This window comes from Urtica dioica, chromosome 12 (genome assembly GCF_054948205.1).
Source record: "Urtica dioica subsp. dioica isolate 48M chromosome 12, U.dioica_male_clone48M_v1_H2, whole genome shotgun sequence".
NCBI lineage: Eukaryota > Viridiplantae > Streptophyta > Magnoliopsida > Rosales > Urticaceae > Urtica > Urtica dioica.
In genome coordinates, this window is record NC_142767.1 from 4724318 (window position 1) to 4745327 (window position 21010).

The 21010-nt window shown below is 39.2% G+C and overlaps 1 protein-coding gene across 1 annotated transcript; it reads left to right on the plus strand.

Moving 5' to 3' along the window:
- The first annotated feature begins 4398 nt into the window (after positions 1-4398).
- On the plus strand, positions 4399-7882 carry LOC149378724 (ETHYLENE INSENSITIVE 3-like 1 protein). The gene is made up of 2 exons (XM_089602263.1): positions 4399-4606; positions 5418-7882. The coding sequence occupies exon 2, from the start codon at positions 5553-5555 to the stop codon at positions 7365-7367; it is 1815 nt and encodes a 604-aa protein (XP_089458389.1). The 5' UTR covers positions 4399-4606; positions 5418-5552; the 3' UTR covers positions 7368-7882.
- Positions 7883-21010: the final 13128 nt, after the last annotated feature.

A 21010-nucleotide genomic window follows, 5' to 3' on the forward strand; every position in this document is an offset into this window, starting at 1 on the left:
AACTTGAATACAATTTTCTCGATGATTGTACATGAAACAAATTACCTTTTGTTATAGTGAGACGATTTGTCGGAAATTTTCGCACTTATAGTCTGTTATACAATACACTGTCCTGAGTAAAAAAAAGTTAAACCCAATGAATGAGCAATACCAAATGCCACTCTTTTGGAAAAGTAAACTTTTAAGACAATCGCGACTATTCGCGAAAATAACAAGTCGGCTAAATCATTATTATTTTTTATAATGACACAATCAAGTCTTGCAAGATATGATTTGTTATGATGTTTTGGGAAATTACCGTCTTTCACTAAACATCTGTACCAAATATGTTCTATGTACTTTGCTTGGAAACTCAAAAGATTTATCCAGCTAGTCAACATCTATAAACAGTGAATTACGCCCTTAGTGGTTCTTTTCTTTTATCGTTTGTTTTTCGAGTCTAACGATATGAGAATAAAAAACTGCTAGTGAATATGTATGTTCATCAATGTCTTGTTCTTCCAACTTATATGTGAGTAATATAGATCGAGTTCATAATTCATGAGTATTTATTCACGACACGGTGTAATTGAGAATAAAAAAACTTCTGGGTGAGTATTTGAGTGAAAGTGAAGGGATCTTAGATTCATGGGGCGTGTGATTTGAAATTCACGAGTAGTAATAGAAAATGACTTTCAACATATGGTCATTTAGATAAGACCAATGTACACTATTAACTAGTGAATTGTATTTCTACTTGCTCAGAGACCTCTAGACCTGCATATCATCACACCGAATTGGGTTAACAATTTCTTGTGTTTTTATTTTTTTACATATTGTATATTGGCTTATCTTATGTTATCTGTGCATCCTGTCGCATATATTGTTCCAACATTTAAAGCATAGAGGTGCCAAATTTGTATACATCATCAAAAATCATATTTTTATTTTTTTCCCATCTACATCATTTATTCGCCAACCTACAAAAAAACACTCCAATAAGAGTAGCACCAAAAACTATTAAAGTGGATCACACTCTACCAAAAATAGTGGTTTATTTCCCACAGTTCTGAATTGCCAATAAGTAATTGCCACTTCATCAACAAGCAACTATAGGTACCTGCAGCATTGTAGTTGCTCTTAAAGGGAAGATCTGGTGTTTGAATTAGTCCTTCATTAATATCGAACACATGGGTCCAAACAAAGAATTGAGTCCAGGCACTAAGAACAATCTTGGAGCCCCGGAAGCATGTTCCATGAGAAAATTATCGAGCTAGCATCTACGTCCTAGCTCAGCCCAAACAGGAAATGGAAAGCGGAGCTCTTGTTGGATAATTAGCTCGTCGATTAGAACCCCCTAAGCTATGGCATTCCTACTACAATTCAGTAAAACGAAGACTCGTTCATACTAGTATCCTAAACACGAGGACTTTAAAGACTAGTTAACCACGATCTTCCCAATCTCTGCCCAAGACTGAGTTAGCAAAGCACGTGTCACATGACAAGAAGGTGAAGATCAATATCAATCCCTAAAGAAGCGAAGCTCAAAGATCAACCTCCAGGACTACAAATAAATAATAGATCAAAAGATCGCATCTGACACTTTTTTTTCCTTACGCGCATATTTGAATTTTTGGCCAAGCTCCTAGACTTTCAAGATTTTAGTTTATTGTTCTTCGTCAATCAATTTTAGATTATATTTATTTTACATAATATTTATTTTCCCAATATAATCTATTAGAAGGCTCCACGTCATTATTCATTTATTATTCTAGAATATTAATTCGTCTCAAACAGAATATTGACATTTATAAATTCAAATCGATTCTTTTTTCGAAAGATCGAGACTATTTTAAGTGAGCCGTTACGTCAACATGAAATATTATGAGACAACTTTAAAATAGTTAGTAACAACTGTACTTAGCATATATTTTAATAAACATGGACGGTACCACGAGAAAATTATATTAAAGCACTTGAACGACGGAAGAATACCGTGGTTACAAGAAATTCACACATAAACCTCTTTTTTATAAACAATGAACTCATTCAAAGCACACGGAGAGACTAGATCCGATCAAGTAACATCCTCCCTAACTCAGAATAACGACCTAAATTGTTGGCAGTCCCATTACAAGAAAGGAAGAAAATTAATATCAAAAGAGTTAAAGTTGGAGGATATAGCCCTGTATCACTCAAAATCAACCCAACCGTCGTAGACGGGACGATGGCCCCCTTAAAAGCGTTAACCACCTCCAAACAATCCGATTGAAGGAGAAAACGATCCCATCCAAGTTGGCAAGAAAATTTCGCCCCAAAATAAATGGCTGCGGCCTCCGCAGGAGTAGGAGAGAAGCCTTTGTTTCTAGAGAAAATACCCGAAGCGATAACCTTACCTTTCTGATCTTGAAGAATGCATCTCGTACCAAAGTATCTTCCCTCTTGATCAATAGCCGCATCAACCGTAACAACAATATCTCATTTCAGAGATGGATTCCAACCCCGATGCTCCAATGCCCGAATGCTATACATATTACCAACCCGAGCAGCCTTATATTCCTCCAATAAACCTCCGGTCCCATTCACCAAATTTTAGGGCGACCATCTCTCACTCTCGACAGTCACATTGTCCCTATCATTCCATATTTTCCACACCAGAATAGCAAAGAAATCAAGATCACATACATTGGTTGATTCCTTAACCATGAGGAAAAGAAGGCTAACGACGTCTTCACCATACATTTTCTTCACCACCTCACCAAATCCCGCAAGCTTACACACTTTACATGCACACTGGAAGCCCCATATCGCATGCTTAACTGACTCCAATCCTCCCAAGCAGAGGGGACATCAGACCTCTTTGACAACTTTGCGTCTTTCCAGGAGCGTTATTGACGGAATCTAGCCCTTGCTCACACGCCAAACAAATAATCGTACCTTAGAATAACCTCGAGCTTATAGAGATTAGCTCACCAAGTCATCATCAACGAATGGGAAGAGGAGCTCGTCTCGAGACCCGACTCTATTGCCATTCTATAACTGCTCTTAACAGAATATTCGCCTTCCTTAGTATAATGCCATCGAATCACGTCTTCCTTCCCTGCTCCACTTCCGGGGATACTAAGAATAGCTTTCGCATCCTCTCTATCATATTACTACTTTATTATTAGCCAAATATAAAGAGAAAAAACAAACTTTAAGAGTTCGAATTCGTAATGAAAGTTGGAAGTAATGTATCACATATGAATTGCTTCGTTCATAATAATCAAATAACTTGAAGAAGTAGAACTAGATGATATTCAAAATTAATGGTACGATCAAATAATAGTAAACACGAGTGACAAAACACTTTTTCTGTCATAAAATTATCATACACACTAAAGTTTTTATTTTATTTTATTTATTTAATAAATGACTCTTTAAATAGATATATTGATAAAAGTCAAAGGCTTAGATTACAAGGATAGCGCAAAGGAAATTCAAAAACTTATTTATCAAGAAAATGAGAAAATTAGACCACAAACAATCATAAATACAACAAAATAATCTCTTGATTACTCGTCTATGTAGGTAATCCGTCGTTATTAAATTACTACACGAATCATGAGAATAAAATTATAATATGTTACAAATTGTGGTTTTATTTGTCTTGTGGAACTAAGATCCACGCTGAAAAAAAACTATATATTAAATTTGTAATTCATATCTATTTAGATCATAGACGCTAATTGGATGTTCATGAATTTTCCTTTTTTTTTTGCTCACAATGAATTTTCCTTTTTTGTATAATAGTTATCAATGTATTTGTAATAAGGAAATGCGTAAAAGCAATTAATAATGATGAGAGCCTAGAGGCCTGAATCCATTTTAGAAATTCGTAATATCTTAGATTTTTTTTAATTAATTTAGAATATAGTTTGGATAATATTTTAATATATAGATGGCATTAAGTGGCTAATTGCCTAACATATACCCTTAACTTTTTATGTAACGGTTTAAAGTTTTAATTATATTTTAATCTTCTCAACTGATAAATTCTGCTGAAAAATTCAGTACTATTACAAACTAGATTCCCATTGAAATTACTATAAAATTAATAAGTTAATGATACGTTCGCGTATTGAATTAGTAGAACCTAAACTACTGCAAACTCAGCTTGAGTAAAATAAATTACTCGACCTTTTTTCCAATAATAAGCATGGAAACGTGTATGCAAATCTGCGGTCATGTACATCTTTGTTTGGGAATGAGTAAAAAGACAGAAGACACCAGACTGTGTAATATCCAAAATCCAAAACACAAAAACTAAGAAAAGAAAAAGAAAAACAGCCCCAAATATAGGTAATAAAGAACGCGACTCAACCCCGGTTAACAACTGACCTAACCACAGTTCATTCACATACACTGAAGAAGAATATAATAAAAATTGCAATAAAATAATAAGCATTTGCTAAGAGAGAGAAAGTTTGTGCTGTGATTGTCTCTCATCTTTTTTCTCTTCCGTCTCTCTCTCTTTGATTCTGGTGAAGAAAGGAAAGCTAAAATCATCAGATACAGAGCTATAGATTTCTCTTCAGAAAGACCTTCCATGGCGTCATCGTATAAATAATTCAACCATCAATCTCTGGTACTGTAAATCTCCGCGACTCGTTCCTCTCTGCTGTTACTTTCTCTTCCCTGTGAATATTATGTACACTGCACATACATGACATGTAAAAATACCGTATTTCTTGTTTTCATCTTTGACTCCGTCGAATTTCTGTTTCACTGTTATGTAGATCTCTGAATTATATTCTCGGTTTATAATATTCGGTGAATTTCTCTGTTTGTTTTTCGAAGTTCTAATTCATTTATTCTATTTTATATAAGATTTTCGGATCAGAAATGGTTGCGTTATCGCTTAGTCGATGAGAATTCATTTGAAGGAAAAGTAAATATTTTTTTGCTGCTTAGAAACTTAAAGGTCCGGTGAATAAGTTTGTGGTACAGGCGATGATAGAATTTTTCTTTCGTCCCCAAAGTCTGCAAGATACTTTCTGAGGCCTTTCTTTATTTGTTCTTCTCCGAGTCAATCCGAGGCCGAGTTCATGGTGTGAATTGACTCGTTTTGCTTGGCTTGTTGATACGTCTTTCGTAACCGTCAGTTTCTTAGGATTTTTATTGTTTTACTATAGAAACGTTTAATTCACTATTATTACAGTCTGGTCCTTCCTTCGTCTGTTCAGTGGATCTAAAGCCTTAATCACGGCACATGTAATAACTGGTTAATTTAATTTACATATTTCTGTTTTTTTTTTTCAGCCTTAGAAAATAAAAAAGCTTTAATAGATTCATGGTTCCTTGTATATATATATTCTTTTATGTTCTGTTCATGTTTGTGCTTTTTTTTCCCCTTATTAGGATGGTTGGTTGACTTTATTTTTCTGACATGAATTCAGATTCGCAAAATCTTAGGACTAATTTTAGTCGGGGATTCATTGAGGGATCAGGGGAGATCAGATCCTGAACAAGTGAAAAACCGGAGAGCAGAAAAGAAAAGTGAGGGAGGAGAAGAGAAGAGTGTTGAGTTAGGGATGGGGATCTTGGAGGAGATGGGATTCTCGGGCAACTTCGAGTTCCTGTCGGGTCCGGCGAGGGAAGAGGAGGCGATGGAGCCGGAGAGCGAGGCGGCGGAGGACGAGTACAGCGACGAGGAGATGGACGTGGACGAGCTGGAGCGGAGGATGTGGCGCGACCGGATGCGGCTGCGGCGGCTGAAAGAGCAGAGCAAGGGGAAGCAGGGTGGCGGGGCGGACAGCGTGAAGCAGAGGCAGTCCCAGGAGCAGGCTCGGAGGAAGAAGATGTCGCGAGCCCAGGACGGGATCCTCAAGTACATGCTGAAGATGATGGAGGTGTGCAAGGCGCAGGGGTTCGTGTACGGGATCATCCCGGAGAAGGGGAAGCCGGTGACGGGAGCCTCCGACAACCTGCGCGGGTGGTGGAAGGAGAAGGTGAGGTTCGACCGCAACGGCCCGGCGGCCATCTCCAAGTACCAGGCGGACCACTCGATCCCCGGGCACAGCGAGGACTGCTCGTCCATGGCGTCCACCCCCCACACGCTCCAGGAGCTGCAGGACACGACTCTGGGGTCCCTCCTCTCGGCTCTGATGCAGCACTGCGACCCCCCGCAGAGGCGCTTCCCGCTGGAGAAGGGCGTGGCCCCTCCGTGGTGGCCCGCCGGGAGCGAGGACTGGTGGCCTCAGCTCGGCCTCCCCAAGGACCAGGGCCCGCCTCCGTACAAGAAGCCCCACGACCTCAAGAAGGCGTGGAAGGTCAGCGTCCTCACCGCCGTCATCAAGCACATGTCCCCGGACATCGCCAAGATCCGCAAGCTTGTGCGCCAGTCCAAGTGCCTCCAGGACAAGATGACCGCCAAGGAGAGCGCCACCTGGCTCGCCATCATCAACCAGGAGGAGGCCCTCGCCCGCAAGCTCTACCCCGACCGCTGCCCCCCCGCCATGGCCGCCGGCTGCGGGTCCTCCCTCGTGATGTGCGAGACCAGCGACTACGACGTCGACGTCGACGACGACCCCGCCTTCGAGGTCGAGGACTGCAAGCCCATCCCCCGTTTCGGGAGGATCATCATGGCCGGCCCTCCGCAGCCGCAGCAGATCAAAGGGGAGATCATCGAGACCGACTTCGTCCTCCCGAAGAGGAAGCCCATGGCCGACCCCGAGCCGCAGATGGTGATGGAGCCCAAGATATACACGTGCGAGCACGCCCAGTGTCCTTACAGCGATTACCGCCTCGGGTTTCTCGACCGCTCCGCCCGCAACAACCACCAGATGAGCTGCTCGTACCGTCCCAACACAAACAACAACAATACTTCCCAGGCGTTTGCGATGCCGAGCTTCCAAATGAGCAACGAGAAGCCGGCGATGTTTTCCCATCCCTTCTCTCAGCCCCCCAAGCCGGCTCCTCCGCAGCCGCTGTTCAGCGTGGCTGGCCTCGATCTCCCGGAGGACGGTCAGAAGATGATCTCCGACCTCATGTCCTTCTACGACACCAACGCTCAGCAGCACCAGAGGAACAGCAAGGGATTGAATCCCATGGAGACCCACAACCCGCCTCAGCAGCAGAAATACCCGTTCCAGATCGACGATGGTTTCTTCGGGCAGGGCGTCTCCATGGGAGTCGGAAACGGGGCCGAGCAGCCCAATAACAACATCCCGTCTCACAGTAATGTATTCCAGTCCAACGATGCTCAGTTCGATTCCCCGTTCGATCACAACCCCAACGACAACATGGCCGACCTGAGATTCAACTCCCCGTTCAACATGCCTCCGCCACCGATGGAGTTCGCCGTGGAGTCTCTGCCGAAGCAAGACGTCTCGCTCTGGTATCTCTGAAAGGAACAAGGTGACGACCCAAAAAGGCTTTCCGTTCTTTGACCGGTCCGATGTTTAAGCAAACCGGCGGCCAAGCAAAGCTCTCGAAGGCAAGGCTCGAGGCTTCTGCGCCAGTATGGATCTTTTCTGGGGTTTTCTCTGTCTAGTAATTTTATTTCCTAAGCTTCTGTAGATGTTTGAATTGTCACAGAGGAGCTTTTGGTTCCTCAAAGTCTGTAGGCTGTCTAGTTCTTTTTCTTTTTTACTTTTTTTTTTTTTTTTTTTTTATATATTTTGATGCTGTTTCAAAGTAGGATTTTAATAAGGTACGGGTAAGAAAGAATCTGCCCAGTATTTGCTGCTGTTTTGCTGAAAAACTTGGGGGATTTTTTTTATTACATTAGGGTTGACTATGGGTTGTTAAATATTTTATTTCTATATACCCTCTCTCTATGTATGTAATGGCTTTGTGGTTTGAACTTTGAACTTACAATTAGACTGGCAACAGTCATGTTTAATTGCATAGTATTCTGAAATGCCTTATAAAATCTTTCTGCATATTAACTATTCTTTACTGTTGTTAGTAATTGAATTGATTTATTGATTAATGTATCATATTTTCCTTTTTCAAAACAGTGACATAATTTTACTTTGGTACTAGATTCTGATTATCCTGTGTGTGGTGCTTGTTTTAAATTCTAATGCTACTTGAGAGCAACATGTACAGAATCAGAGGCCTCGAATCTCACTCATGGTTTTTTTTCCCTGTAATAAGCAATGCTAGATAAGAGCATAAGAATGAAATCAGGGAAAACAAATTCCTCCAAATTGTATTAATGCATTTGGAAAGAAGACTACCATACCATTGTTAACAATCCGAAAAAAGAAAACAAAAGTTGTCATGTGTTAATTTTTTTTTTTCCAAATTTAAATTTGGGAATAAATTTATGGCTTATCCAGGATCTTTGAATGTGCCAACTAAGATATTGATAAGATGGTCGCTCGGTCTAATCCTTGTTTCTGGCTGATAGAGATGTGCATTTAGGTTGGGAAAACGAATGTATCCTGTCCAACACTACATATAAAATACGTGGAAAAATTCGTATATTTGTACACGAGAACCGACAAAAACTGAATTGGTAAATGAAATGGGGTCCAAGAATATATGTGTATTATATATATATATATATATATATATATATATATATATATATATATATATCAAGTCAAAGTTCGGCAGACTCAAAGAGACTCTTTTATAACTTCATTTCAATTTTTTGGGGGGTACTAATTGCTATCTTGCCAGTGCCACACATCATTCTGTGAAAGTAAATATTAAAAGAGTTGCAAAAGATTGAAGGTATAGTAAGGTAATGATTGAGCAAACATCTATTATTTCTCAACTCTTTTTGATGAATAATTTGACAAGAAGCTCATTTTTGTTTACCGTCTTATGCGGAGCTATGTTGGTAGTAATTATTGTGGTTCACTTCATGCCTTCTTGATTTTCCCATGGACGCGACAAATTAATTCCATTATTGTTCTTAATTACGAGTATCAATTTCTCTCTCATGTATTATAAAGAGAGAGGATTAACAAAGGGCACATTTAGGAGGGAACACTTAGCTAGTAACCATATACTAGTAGGTGCCATTATTATAATCTAGTAACCATATACTGTTTATAGGGTATGACAAACCAAATGTTTGGAATATATGTATGCGGTTATGGCATCGGCAAATCGATTGTCTATAGAAGAAAATTCCTTGAGGAACAAAATAAATAAAAATAAAAATAAAAAACAGTAGCAATAATCGTCAATTTTTGAAGCAGTATATAATGAAACTAGCAAAAATTGTCAATATTTCAAATATTTTGATAATCTACTTAAACTTATGAAATATACGTCGTTAAATAGCTTATACATTAGTAAGTTTGTGGCTCGTATATTATAATAAGTTTTTTTTTTATGTGTCTTGATTATATGTAGGATCTTAATAATTATTTACTTGTAAGCTTTAAATTCACGTCTTCAAACAGTTAGTATTTCAGTAAGTACGGTTTTTTTACGGTTTTTATTAGTCTTATGAAACGACTAACTTCTCCTACATACATGAACTATATATGTTTATCCATATTATGGTGCTCAAACTTCTCGTTAGAAATATAATTTATGATAATTAGATGTACACAAATATATATACAGTATAAAGAGGAATGGGCAAGATCACCAGGTATGTTTAATATTAAAAGGACTTCCATTTTATAGCATCAAGTAAAACATGGTATTAAAAAGGAGTTTCACGATAAAGGCATGTAAGTACGAACTCAAGTCTCAGCCGACTCTTGCATTTGACGAATTACAACTTTCCGAATCACTTTTTTCGTAGCCAATCTCTCTTTTTTATTTTTTATTTTATTTTTTATAATTAATAAAAAAACTATTATTATTTGAATGTTGCTGATCAAAGCACAACACAACCCATCATCGCCGAGTGAAAAGGATAATGCGCGAGAGAGGGGCTTTATGGAGGATATAACGTGTCAGCAACTTATTGGCTAATCTTTTGAGATCTTCCTTCCACAGCTGTCACGCGTTCACTTACAGTAATGTACTACCAACGATTACAATGTAAGGTTTCTATTATGGCGGCTATAAAATTCTAATTCTTCACTCTACTGTACCACCACACAAAACAGTATTTGATCCATACTATATATTTATTAAAATAAAAAAAATTAGATGAATAAAATATATATATATTAAAAAAAAGTATTTGATCCTTGACAATTTTTTTTTTAATGAAATACTCTTCCAAAATTCCAATTACTGACTTCTAGTATTCTAAAAAAAATATATAAATTTTGATAATTAACTGAAAACATGGTTCATTTAAGAAACTTAAACATATTTATCTTAAACGGCGGATTTGAAATAGATTGTCTACCTAAAAAAAAAGGTACGATTATCATCTGCTCCCAACTTTTGATGATATAGTCGTCCTCTCAAGATAGCTTATTAATTAAGTTTGAAAATTAAATTGTGTTGAAATAGTCAAGATATTCGTAAATGGTCACAGGAGTGTTTTCAATTTCTAGGAGTATAATATTATCCGAAAAATGAATGATACTCATAATTTTTTTTAATAAATCTGAGCAACTATAAATTTTTAAATTAATTTTAAAGTAGTTATTTTTAGCTTATTCTGTCAAATTTCTTAAAATACATTCCACACTGTTTTATAAGGGTCACTCTCTCCCTAGTCTATCTGAATGAAAAAAAAAAACTCAGATAAGAAATATAAATACAATATCAAGTCAGGTAGCCTACCTGAATATCCATTTTCTTATTGTAAATACCTGGATGTTCTATTTATGACATCAACGAGGATATTATAATTAAATACCATATAGGAATCATCTTTTAATGGCTTAGCTTAACTTTTTGAGAAAGTCCATACTTCTATTGCCTATGGTCACGCGGTAACTTAATAACATGAGGCCCACTCCTCCCGTGAAAGAGTCGTATAAAATAAGTATATAATTTTAGTTTTTTTATAATTTTTATTTTATTTAAAATAATCTGCACATAACTTCCATTAGAATTTGGATAGGACTTATAAAAAAAAAATTACACAGACAAAACCACTTGAACCGTTAATATTGCAATCTAGTCAACGTTTCATTTAAGTTTCAAATGTAGTCACAAATGATGATGTGACTTTATTAATCATTTAACAAATTACTACATTAACCTTTATTAAAATTGACTGAATATAAACATGTAACCAACGTTTTCATCACAACCGAATAATGCAGCTTTAATACACGTTAACTTGATTTATTTCATAATATTTTATTTCTTTTTTTGTAGTCCAATTAGGTGCGACATCAAGTTTTTCTTGGTTAATTTCAATTAATTTACGTTTATTCTATACGCGATATCCCTTTTATTTCATATATTTTCTTTCATTTTTTGTAGTCTAAATAGTTGCGATATCAAGTTTTCTTGGGTTAATTTCCGTTTATTTTATAAGCGATAAGTTTGCTCACTAAAATGTTGGCTAATAGTTGATTTCTATGAATTATGTTACATGAGAGTATTTCCGATATTTTCTAACTGTTTATTTATGTAAATGGATAGATTACAAAATTTATCAAACGTTGGTCACATCCTTAATATCATGTTTGAAATTAGATGCGTTGCTAGATTACCCTAAAAAAATAACATTTTTGTACAAAATACATCATGTACTCAGACCAGAGTTAATCTAACACTAAATAAAAGTACTCGCTCGTCTCGTACAGATTTCGGATAAATAAAAAATACAAAAGGTACATATATGGTCTTTCAAAATACCCATATGCTTCCATCGGCCCTCATTCTCTCACTAGAGACCATTTGATCTTCATCGCCATCGGAATGCCTCCCCATAACCAGAATCGCAAAGCGGTTGACGTTGCACTTACATCTCACGAAGCGTCAAAAGCTCCACCAACACACACCGCTTCTCATTTCCACTTGTACTCAGACCAGAGTTAGATTAACTCTGGTCATGTACTCAGACCAGAGTTAATCTAAACACTAAATAAAAGTAATCGCTCGTCTCGTACAGATTTCAGATAACTAAAAAATACAAAAGGTACATATAAGGTCTTTCAAAATACCCATTTGCTTCCATCGGCCCTCATTCTCTCACTAGAGACCATTTGATCTTCATCGCCATCGGAATGCCTCCCCATAACAAGAATCGCAAAGCGGTTGACGTTGCACTTACATCTCACGAAGCGTCAAAAGCTCCATCAACACACATCGCTTCTCATTTTCACTTGTCGCACAATAAAAGTGATGTACTGTTAGCAATATTACAAATAATATTGACGTAGAATAAAAGACAAGTTGCATGCAAAAGGAAAAATATACGTAAAATAATTACAGGAAAAACCAGCTAAACCTTAGAACCGGGAAAAACACAAAAACTGGAAAAAGTCGAGGCCCGTTTGACGGTCTCCTTGAAGCTTTTTATCGCCCTCCCACGGATGCTGGAACACGTGAGCGAAAGCCTCCCAGGATGCAACGACTTGCAGAGACAAGTTTAGCACCAATCCACTTGACTCTCTCGGCGAACTGGAACCTGTGCGAACACTATCACCACGACAACCAAAGAAAAGAATTTCTGGGGAAGAGAGAGCTCGGGAACAGTGGGGAAATAAAGGAATTCTCGTATATCTCGGTCCATCCTGAATGAGAGTTGAAGCCTCTTTATATAGGCCAAGGCTAGGCAATGTCGATTTGAAGTTCACAACGTTCAGCCATAAAGGCATTTAAAACAGGTTATAACAACCAATTAACACAATGTTATGAATTCAATCATGCGAACAGTCCAACGTTTTTCCCAGCCTTAATGGCATTATTATACAGCCATAATGCGGATTTAAAGCTCAGAAACCCTTGAGTTAAAGCCCACAAACTGTTGGCTTTACTTCTCAAACGTACAGTTTTTCACCTCGTCTGGTCGAGCTCGTCCAGTCGAGCTGGAATGACTTCGTCACCACTTCGTCTGTCGAGTTCGTCCAGTCGAGCTCATCCAGTCGAGCTGGAATGACTTCGTCACTTCTACTACGTTGGCCTCGCCTGTCGAGCTGGAATGACTTCGTCAGTTCGTTCAGCTCGACCTCGCCTAGTCGAGCTGAATGACTTCGTCAGTTCGTCCAGCTCGACCTCGCCCAGTCGAGCTGAATGACTTCGTCAGTTCGTCCAGCTCGACCTCGCCCAGTCGAGCTGAATGACTTCGTCAGTTCGTTCAGCTCGACCTCGCCTAGTCTGGTCGAACTGGAATGACTTCGTCCAGTCGACCTACCCAGTCGAGCTACTCAGATGAGCTCGCCAGTCGAGCTACCCAGTCGAGCTCGCCAGTCGAGTTCGTCCAGTCGAGCTGAAATGATTTAGACACTTCATCCAGCTCGACCTCGCAGCTCGTCACTTTCTCATTCACCTTAGGTCCGAATTTGGCAAACAAATATCCAATTCCGATGAGTGGAATTGTTGCCACAAATCAGCCAACCACTTAATAAATAAAATTTATTAACTTTATTCCAACAATCCCCCACATGAATGAAATTGAGACGACAATTATAAAGACACGACTCGATGTGGTGATAGATTCTACGGTCAATACCAGTATAGGATAGGTAGGCAAAGCCTTTGAACCTTCCATCGGAAAGATATGCCATCTTTACTGACTACTCAGTAGACACGTTGTCCTTGAAATGTTAGCCGTTTTTGTATAAACGATAAACATATCCCCCACTGATATCTCCCTGACACAGGTTCTGTTCTCATGGTTATGTTCATTTTTGGCCCTGAACATCAGCCTTGTTCTGCAAGAGTTTCTAAAGAATTAAGCCCAATTAATTCTCCTTCGAAGCGGCCCCACTTCTCTCTCACATAGGTGATTCTTTTGTCAGGAGTAATCCCGCATTACTAGAATCATTAAAAGTTCTAAGCTTAACCTCGTACGGGAGTCACTGTTTTAATTTAGAGGAATATGACTAGGGGTTCTCTCCCACAGTGACCTCACAAAGCCATTGACAATTAGGTTGTCCCTTTAAACCAAGATCTTGGGATCTCCAGTCATCATGGTTGGGTTTCCTTTGCCTTGGCTTTATTTGCCATGGGCTTTAGCCCCATTCCTTTGGTTGTCTTCTCTACTTGGTCCCTATTTATGTTGGAATCGATCTAGGGTTTGAGAAAATAATTAACGCTTCGGGAAGCGGCGGAATTTTAAAAATTTTCTTTTACAAGTAAAAACGGTTTTTACTAACCTAGACAAGAGAGCAAGTACACGTAATTAAAAACTATTATGAGCTAAGAAGTTTACTAACCTTTCTTGAAGCTTGAACCTTGAAAAAGCTTTTGGAAAGTTGCAACGCTCGTCTCCCCTCGCAGCACGTCTCTCTTCCTTTCCTCGGCACCTCGAGCAACCACGAAAGTTTCTATCACTAAATCACTCGAAATAAATGAATTAGTGAGTGGGCACTTTTAAACACTACGACTTAAGAACAAGTCTTGAAGTCGCAGAGCTAAACACTAGGTCGAGTGAGGACCTAGGTGCCAAAACAAGAATAATCGAAAAGAACTAGAGAGAGAGAGATAGGAGTTTCGGCCAAAGTTCTAGAGAGAGAGTCTCTCAAATCTCTTAAACTTGGATGAATGAAATGTGAGGAAATGAGCCTCCTATTTATAGGAGAGGTCTCACCTTCTATAAGGTAGTTTCCTCTTCTATAGAATATCATATATTCATGAGCTAATTTCCCTATTTCCTTTATTGAGTCACACGGCCAAACTAGGCTTCAATAAGCCTTGGATTTGTTTCCTATTTTGTTCCATGCCTTTGACTCTCTCTTGGCCGAAATTCCTAATGCATGCATATGCAAATTTGTTTCCTCTTTTTCTTTTGGCAAGTATCTTGATACATTTATGCACAAAATAATCTCTCCTATTTCACTATAGGGTAGGCGCCCAACATGTCTCTAGAAGGAGCTTCTAGAAGCTTCTTCATTTATTCATGAGAACATGAAAATGGCCCATTAAGAATTTTCAATAAAACTCTTTTGAAATGAAATTAATTCACGAGGCCCAATGATCAAGTCATGGCCGAGTGACATTAAGTCATCAAATGAACTTGTCAAAAAATTTATTGACATTCATTTCATCCTATGTCTCAAAAGACAAAAATACCCTTTTGACAATTTTCGTTCTTGTTTTGACTTAGCTTCCAGTTTAACTATTCCTATCGATGTGATTCGTGACAGTGACCTCATGGACCCAAATGAACAAAGCTTGAGCTAAACACTTGGACTCAAAAGTTCACAAACCTTTTCCAAGTTTAGCTTAATGCCAACTGACTCCACTAAAGAGTTGACACTGAAAATCTCTCGGTTCAAATGAATTTATTTTCTACTCAAGAATTCGACCTAATTATGATGAGCGGATCCACTGAATATTATCTATGTTTACCCTTCATGAATGTCATCAGCTAGTCGGGATTTACTAAATTACCATTTTACCCTTCTAGCTGTTATTTCCTCAACTCCTTTGTCGCTTGTGAATAAGTTAGAAACAATGTATTGACGAGGAGCTAACAAGTCACATTGTTTCATCCAAAAGAGTCAGGACTCAATTTGGACACTGGCCAGTTCATTTATTCACACTCCAAGGAACAAAGCATGAGGTGACATACATTGCATTTCAGCAATCTTGTACATGAATTCCATATCTATGAGAACTTCACAAAGTTACTCATGACATACTCACAACTTAGTACTTCACCAATAGGCCCTGTTCGGAATCACATAGTGAGTCCGAACTCTGAGTTTCTCAAATGAGAATACTAAGCTGTGAAATGGCATGTCTCATTTCAGGATTAAGGTAAGCATGATGCAATTCATACGTAGTGACTTCGAGACATAAGAGTAACAATGGTTTGTTCTTATCTTGTCTCTAGAAGTGCACTGGTCAATTCAGTACCTTCGGAAGATACCTAGAAGAACTATAGAGTCTCCAACTCTCAATGCCTCATAACCAGACATCATAGATTCTTCTAACAATCGTACTGAGGTCAATAGTCCTTTGACCCTAAGATTGCGAATATATCGTTTTAAGCAAACTACGAAGAGTTTGTTCATGCAAATCTACATTTGTCTCTTCGTAAGTTGTTAAGTTTGTTTATGGACTAAAAGACTAAGGTTTTATCATAAAGCTTCATACAAGGAAGATTGAATGAACGTTTCAACTTTTTATTAATGAATAAGCAATTACAAGCAAGAGTCTTCATGAGACTTTATTACATCAAATGTACAAAATGAAGATTACAGTTCTTCTTGTGGGCACCATTGACAACAATTTAACCCTTTGGTTAATGGATCCGCAATATTCTCTTTAGACCTAACATAGTCAATACTAATGACTCCAGATGAGAGAAGTTGTCTAATGGTATTATGTCGTCGACGGATATGTCTAGACTTACCATTATACATCACATTATGTGCCCTACCAATAGCTGATTGGTTATCACAATATACACATATTGCAGGCATAGGTTTTGTCCAATTAGGAATATCCTCCACAAAGTTCCTTAGCCATTCAGCTTCTTCTCCACATTTATCCAATGCAACAAACTCAGATTCCATCGTGGATCTTGTGATCACAGTTTGTTTGGAGGATTTCCAAGATATGGCCGCACCTCCCAGAGTGAATACATAACCACTCGTGGCTTTTGAATCTTGAATATCCGATATCCAATTTGCATCAGTGTAACCTTCAATTACTTCAGGATATCTCGTATAGTGTAGACCATAATCACGAGTGAATCGTAGATACCTCAAAACTCTTACGATTGATTTCCAGTGTTCAGCACTTGGATTACTCGTATATCGAGCTAGTCTACTCACGGTGTAGGCTAAATCCGGTCTCGTGCAACTCATCAAGTACATGAGACTGCCTATCACTCTAGCATATTCAATTTGAGAGATGCTTTCACCTTTATTCTTAAACAAGTGTTGACTAATGTCTATAGGAGTTATCGAGACTCCAGAATCGTCCTTTCCAAACTTGTCTAGAATTTTATCAACGTAGTGTGTTTGATCCAGTACAATCCCATTGGGTGTTCGGGTAATCTTGATCCCCAGAATTACATCAGCAATTCCCAGATCTTTCATATCGAACCTTGAGTTCAATATATCTTTTGTGGATTGGACCATACGATCATTACTCCCCACTATGAGCATGTCATCTACATATAAACATAGAATTACATATCCATGTTCAGTGGTTTTAATGTACACACATTTGTCACACTCGTTGATCTTAAATCCATTTGACATCATGACGTTGTCAAATTTCTCATGCCATTGCTTTGGGGCTTGTTTAAGGCCATAAAGCGACTTGACTAGTTTACAGACTTTCTTTTCTTGTCCAGGTGCAATACAACCCTCAGGTTGATTCATATAGATCTCTTCTTCGAGATCCCCATTAAGAAAGGCTGTTTTTACATCCATTTGATGAATTTCAAGATTGCGTAATGCAGCAACGGCAATTATCAATCTAATAGAAGTTATTCTCGTCACGGGAGAATAAGTATCAAAGTAATCAACACCCTCTTGTTGTTTATACCCTTTGATTACCAGTCGAGCTTTATATTTATCAATTGAGCCATTGACTTTCATCTTCCTCGTAAAGATCCACCTAGATCCAAGCGTTTTACTTCCAGGAGGAAGATCAACCAACTCCCAAGTGTGGTTTTGCATGATAGAGTCTATTTCACTTCTTATGGCTTCTTTCCATAAGTGACCCTCAACAGAGTTCACGGCCTCTTTATAATTTAGAGGTGGAGCCTCCAGCATATAGGTGAAAAAATCAGAACCAAATGATTTTTCTACCCTCGCTCGCTTGCTTCGTCTAAGTCCCTCAGACTCTATCTCTTCGTCGGACTCTTCATTATTATCTTGAGTTATTTCCTCAATATCCTCAAGAGAATGGTTTGATGAACTCAGTTCATCTTCCTTAGACTTACAAGGAAACACATGTTCAAAGAACGAAGCATTTTTAGATTCCATAATCGAATCATTTTGTATATCGGGGTTTTTCGAGTCATACACAAGGAATCTATATGCATTACTATGGTGTGCATACCCAATGAAGATACAATCTACATTTTTTGGTCCTATCTTCATTTTCTTAGGAGTGGGAGCCATAACTTTGGCCAAGCACCCCCACATTCGCAAGTATTTATAGGAAGGTTTCTTTCCTATAAATAGCTCAGACGGAGATTTATCCTCCTTCTTTCGGGGTATCTTGTTCAGAAGATAATTTGCAGACAAGATCGCTTCCCCCCACATTTCTTGGGGTAACCCAGAACTTAGCAACATCGCATTCATCATCTCCTTGAGAGTGCGATTCTTACGTTCGGTCACGCCGTTTGATTGAGGAGAATAAGGTGGAGTGACTTCGTGAATAATACCATGTTGTGCACAAAAGGCACCAAAAGGTTCAACATATTCACCTCCTCGATCACTTCGCACTTTGTTAATCTTCTTATTAAGTTGATTCTCAACTTCCAATTTGTATAAAACAAATTTCTCAATTGCTTCATCTTCGCTTTTAAGCAAATATACGTAACAATATTTTGTACAATCATCAATAAAAGTCACAAAATATTTATTACCACCTCTCGTGGGCATGAACTTTAAATTACATATATCGGTATGGATTAAGTCGAGAGATTCATTACTTCTTTCAACACTATGAAAGGATGTTCTTGTGAGTTTTGCCTCAACACAAATTTCACATTTATGATTTGAGTCAATATTAAACTTTGGAATACATTCCAAATTAATCAACTTTCTCAGTGTGTCATAATTTACATGACCTAGTCTACCATGCCATAAATTAGACGACTCAATCATATACGCGGAAGAAGAAGCTATATTCATTTCTTTTGCCTTGATGGCCATTACATTCATTTTGACCATGCCATTCTTGACATAGCCCTTGCCCACATACATACCATTCTTAGACAATACAAGCTTTTGAGACTCTAAAACCATCCTAAACCCATGGTTATCCAGCACAGTCCCAGAAATAAGATTCTTCCGCATATCAGGCACGTAGAGCACTTTGGTGAGCTTCAATTCCTTCCCAGAGGTCATCTTCAAGAAGACTTCACCTTCCCCCCTTGACTTCAGAGGTGGCAGAGTTGCCCATGAACAACTTCTCTCCATCTCCTAGCAGCCCAAGGGTGGAGAAGGAGTTCTTGTCAGCGCAGATGTGGCGGGTTGCTCCAGTATCCAGCCACCACTCCTTCGGGTTAGAGTCAACCATGTTGACCTCGGAGACCACATCAACAAGGAGGTCATTATCATCCTCCACAACATTGGCCTCCTTGTTCTTCTTCGGCTTTCTACAATCGACAGCTCGGTGACCGACCTTGTTGCAATTGTAGCATTTACCAACAATCTTTTGTTGGCCCTTCTTCTTGAACGTCCCACTCTTGACTCCAAGGTTGTGGGCGTGATTCTTCCCTTTCGAGTTCTCGCCATGTTCGACGACGTTAGCTCGCTCGGAGACGGTCCTTAGTCTTCTATCGGATCCTCGGTTATCTTCCTCGATTCGGAGACGAACAACCAAGTCCTCAAGACTCGTCTCCTTTCGCTTGTGCTTGAGGTAGTTCTTGAACTCCTTCCACCCCGGTGGCAACTTCTCTATCACGGAGGCAACTTGGAAAGACTCGCTAATGATCATTCCCTCGGCTTGAACCTCATGGAAAATGAGTTGAAGCTCTTGGACTTGACTCACCACGGTCTTCGTGTCCACCATTTTGTACTCGAGGAAGCGACCCACAATATACTTCTTAGAGCCCGCATCCTCGGTTTTGTGCTTGCGATCCAACGAATCCCAAAGCTCTTTAGAAGAGACTTTCGAGCTATACACGTTGTATAAAGAGTCGGCGAGACAATTTAACACGTGGTTTTGACATAAGTAGTCGGATTCGTTCCACCCCACATAGGCCCGAAGCACTTGTGGGTCGGCTTCACTCTCTTGAGGAGTGGCCGGAGGATCTTCGGTCAAAAACCGTGCAAGTCCGATGGTGGTAAAAAAGAAAACCATCTTTTGTTGCCAACGTTTGAAGTTGAGCCCGTCAAACTTCCCAGGCCTCTCGGCCGGCATCACCGTGGGAGGCCCTCGAGCCACACCCATGTTTGGACCATCTAGGCCCAAACCAGCCATAGGTTGAACGAGACCCGCGGGTCCGTTCCCGGCCGTACCCGCCATCAAGCCTTGCCCAAAGCCACATAAATTTGGCCGATGTTAATCAAGTGGGCCGGGGTGTTCACCAAGGAGGGGTTCTCGGTGAGGCTCCCATCACCAGTCAAATTCGTCGTGTCGTTAGGGTTAGACATAATTTTTTCTACAAAAGAAATCCACACGTCAGAATCTTCAAAACCAATCCGGAGAATAATGAAAATAATCACTTAATTCCCCTTCCTAGCAACCTGTCTAAAAAGATAAAATAAAAAGCTTCAAGATTGTTAGCAATATTACAAATAATATTGACGTAGAATAAAAGACAAGTTGCATGCAAAAGGAAAAATATACGTAAAATAATTACAGGAAAAACCGGCTAAACCTTAGAACCGGGAAAAACACAAAAACTGGAAAAAGTCGAGCCCGTTTGACGGTCTCCTTGAAGCTTTTTATCGCCCTCCCACGGATGCTGGAACACGTGAGCGAAAGCCTCCCAGGATACAACGACTTGCAGAGACAAGTTTAGCACCAATCCACTTGACTCTCTCGGCGAACTCGAACCTGTGCGAATACTATCACCACGACAACCAAAGAAAAGAATTTCTGGGGAAGAGAGAGCTCGGGAACAGTGGGGAAATAAAGGAATTCTCGTATATCTCGGTCCATCCTGAATGAGAGTTGAAGCCTCTTTATATAGGCCAAGGCTAGGAAATGTCGTTTTGAAGTTCACAACGTTCAGCCATAAATGCATTTAAAACAGGTTATAACAACCAATTAACACAATGTTATGAATTCAATCATGCGAACAGTCCAACGTTTTTCCCAGCCTTAATGGCATTATTATACAGCCATAATGCGC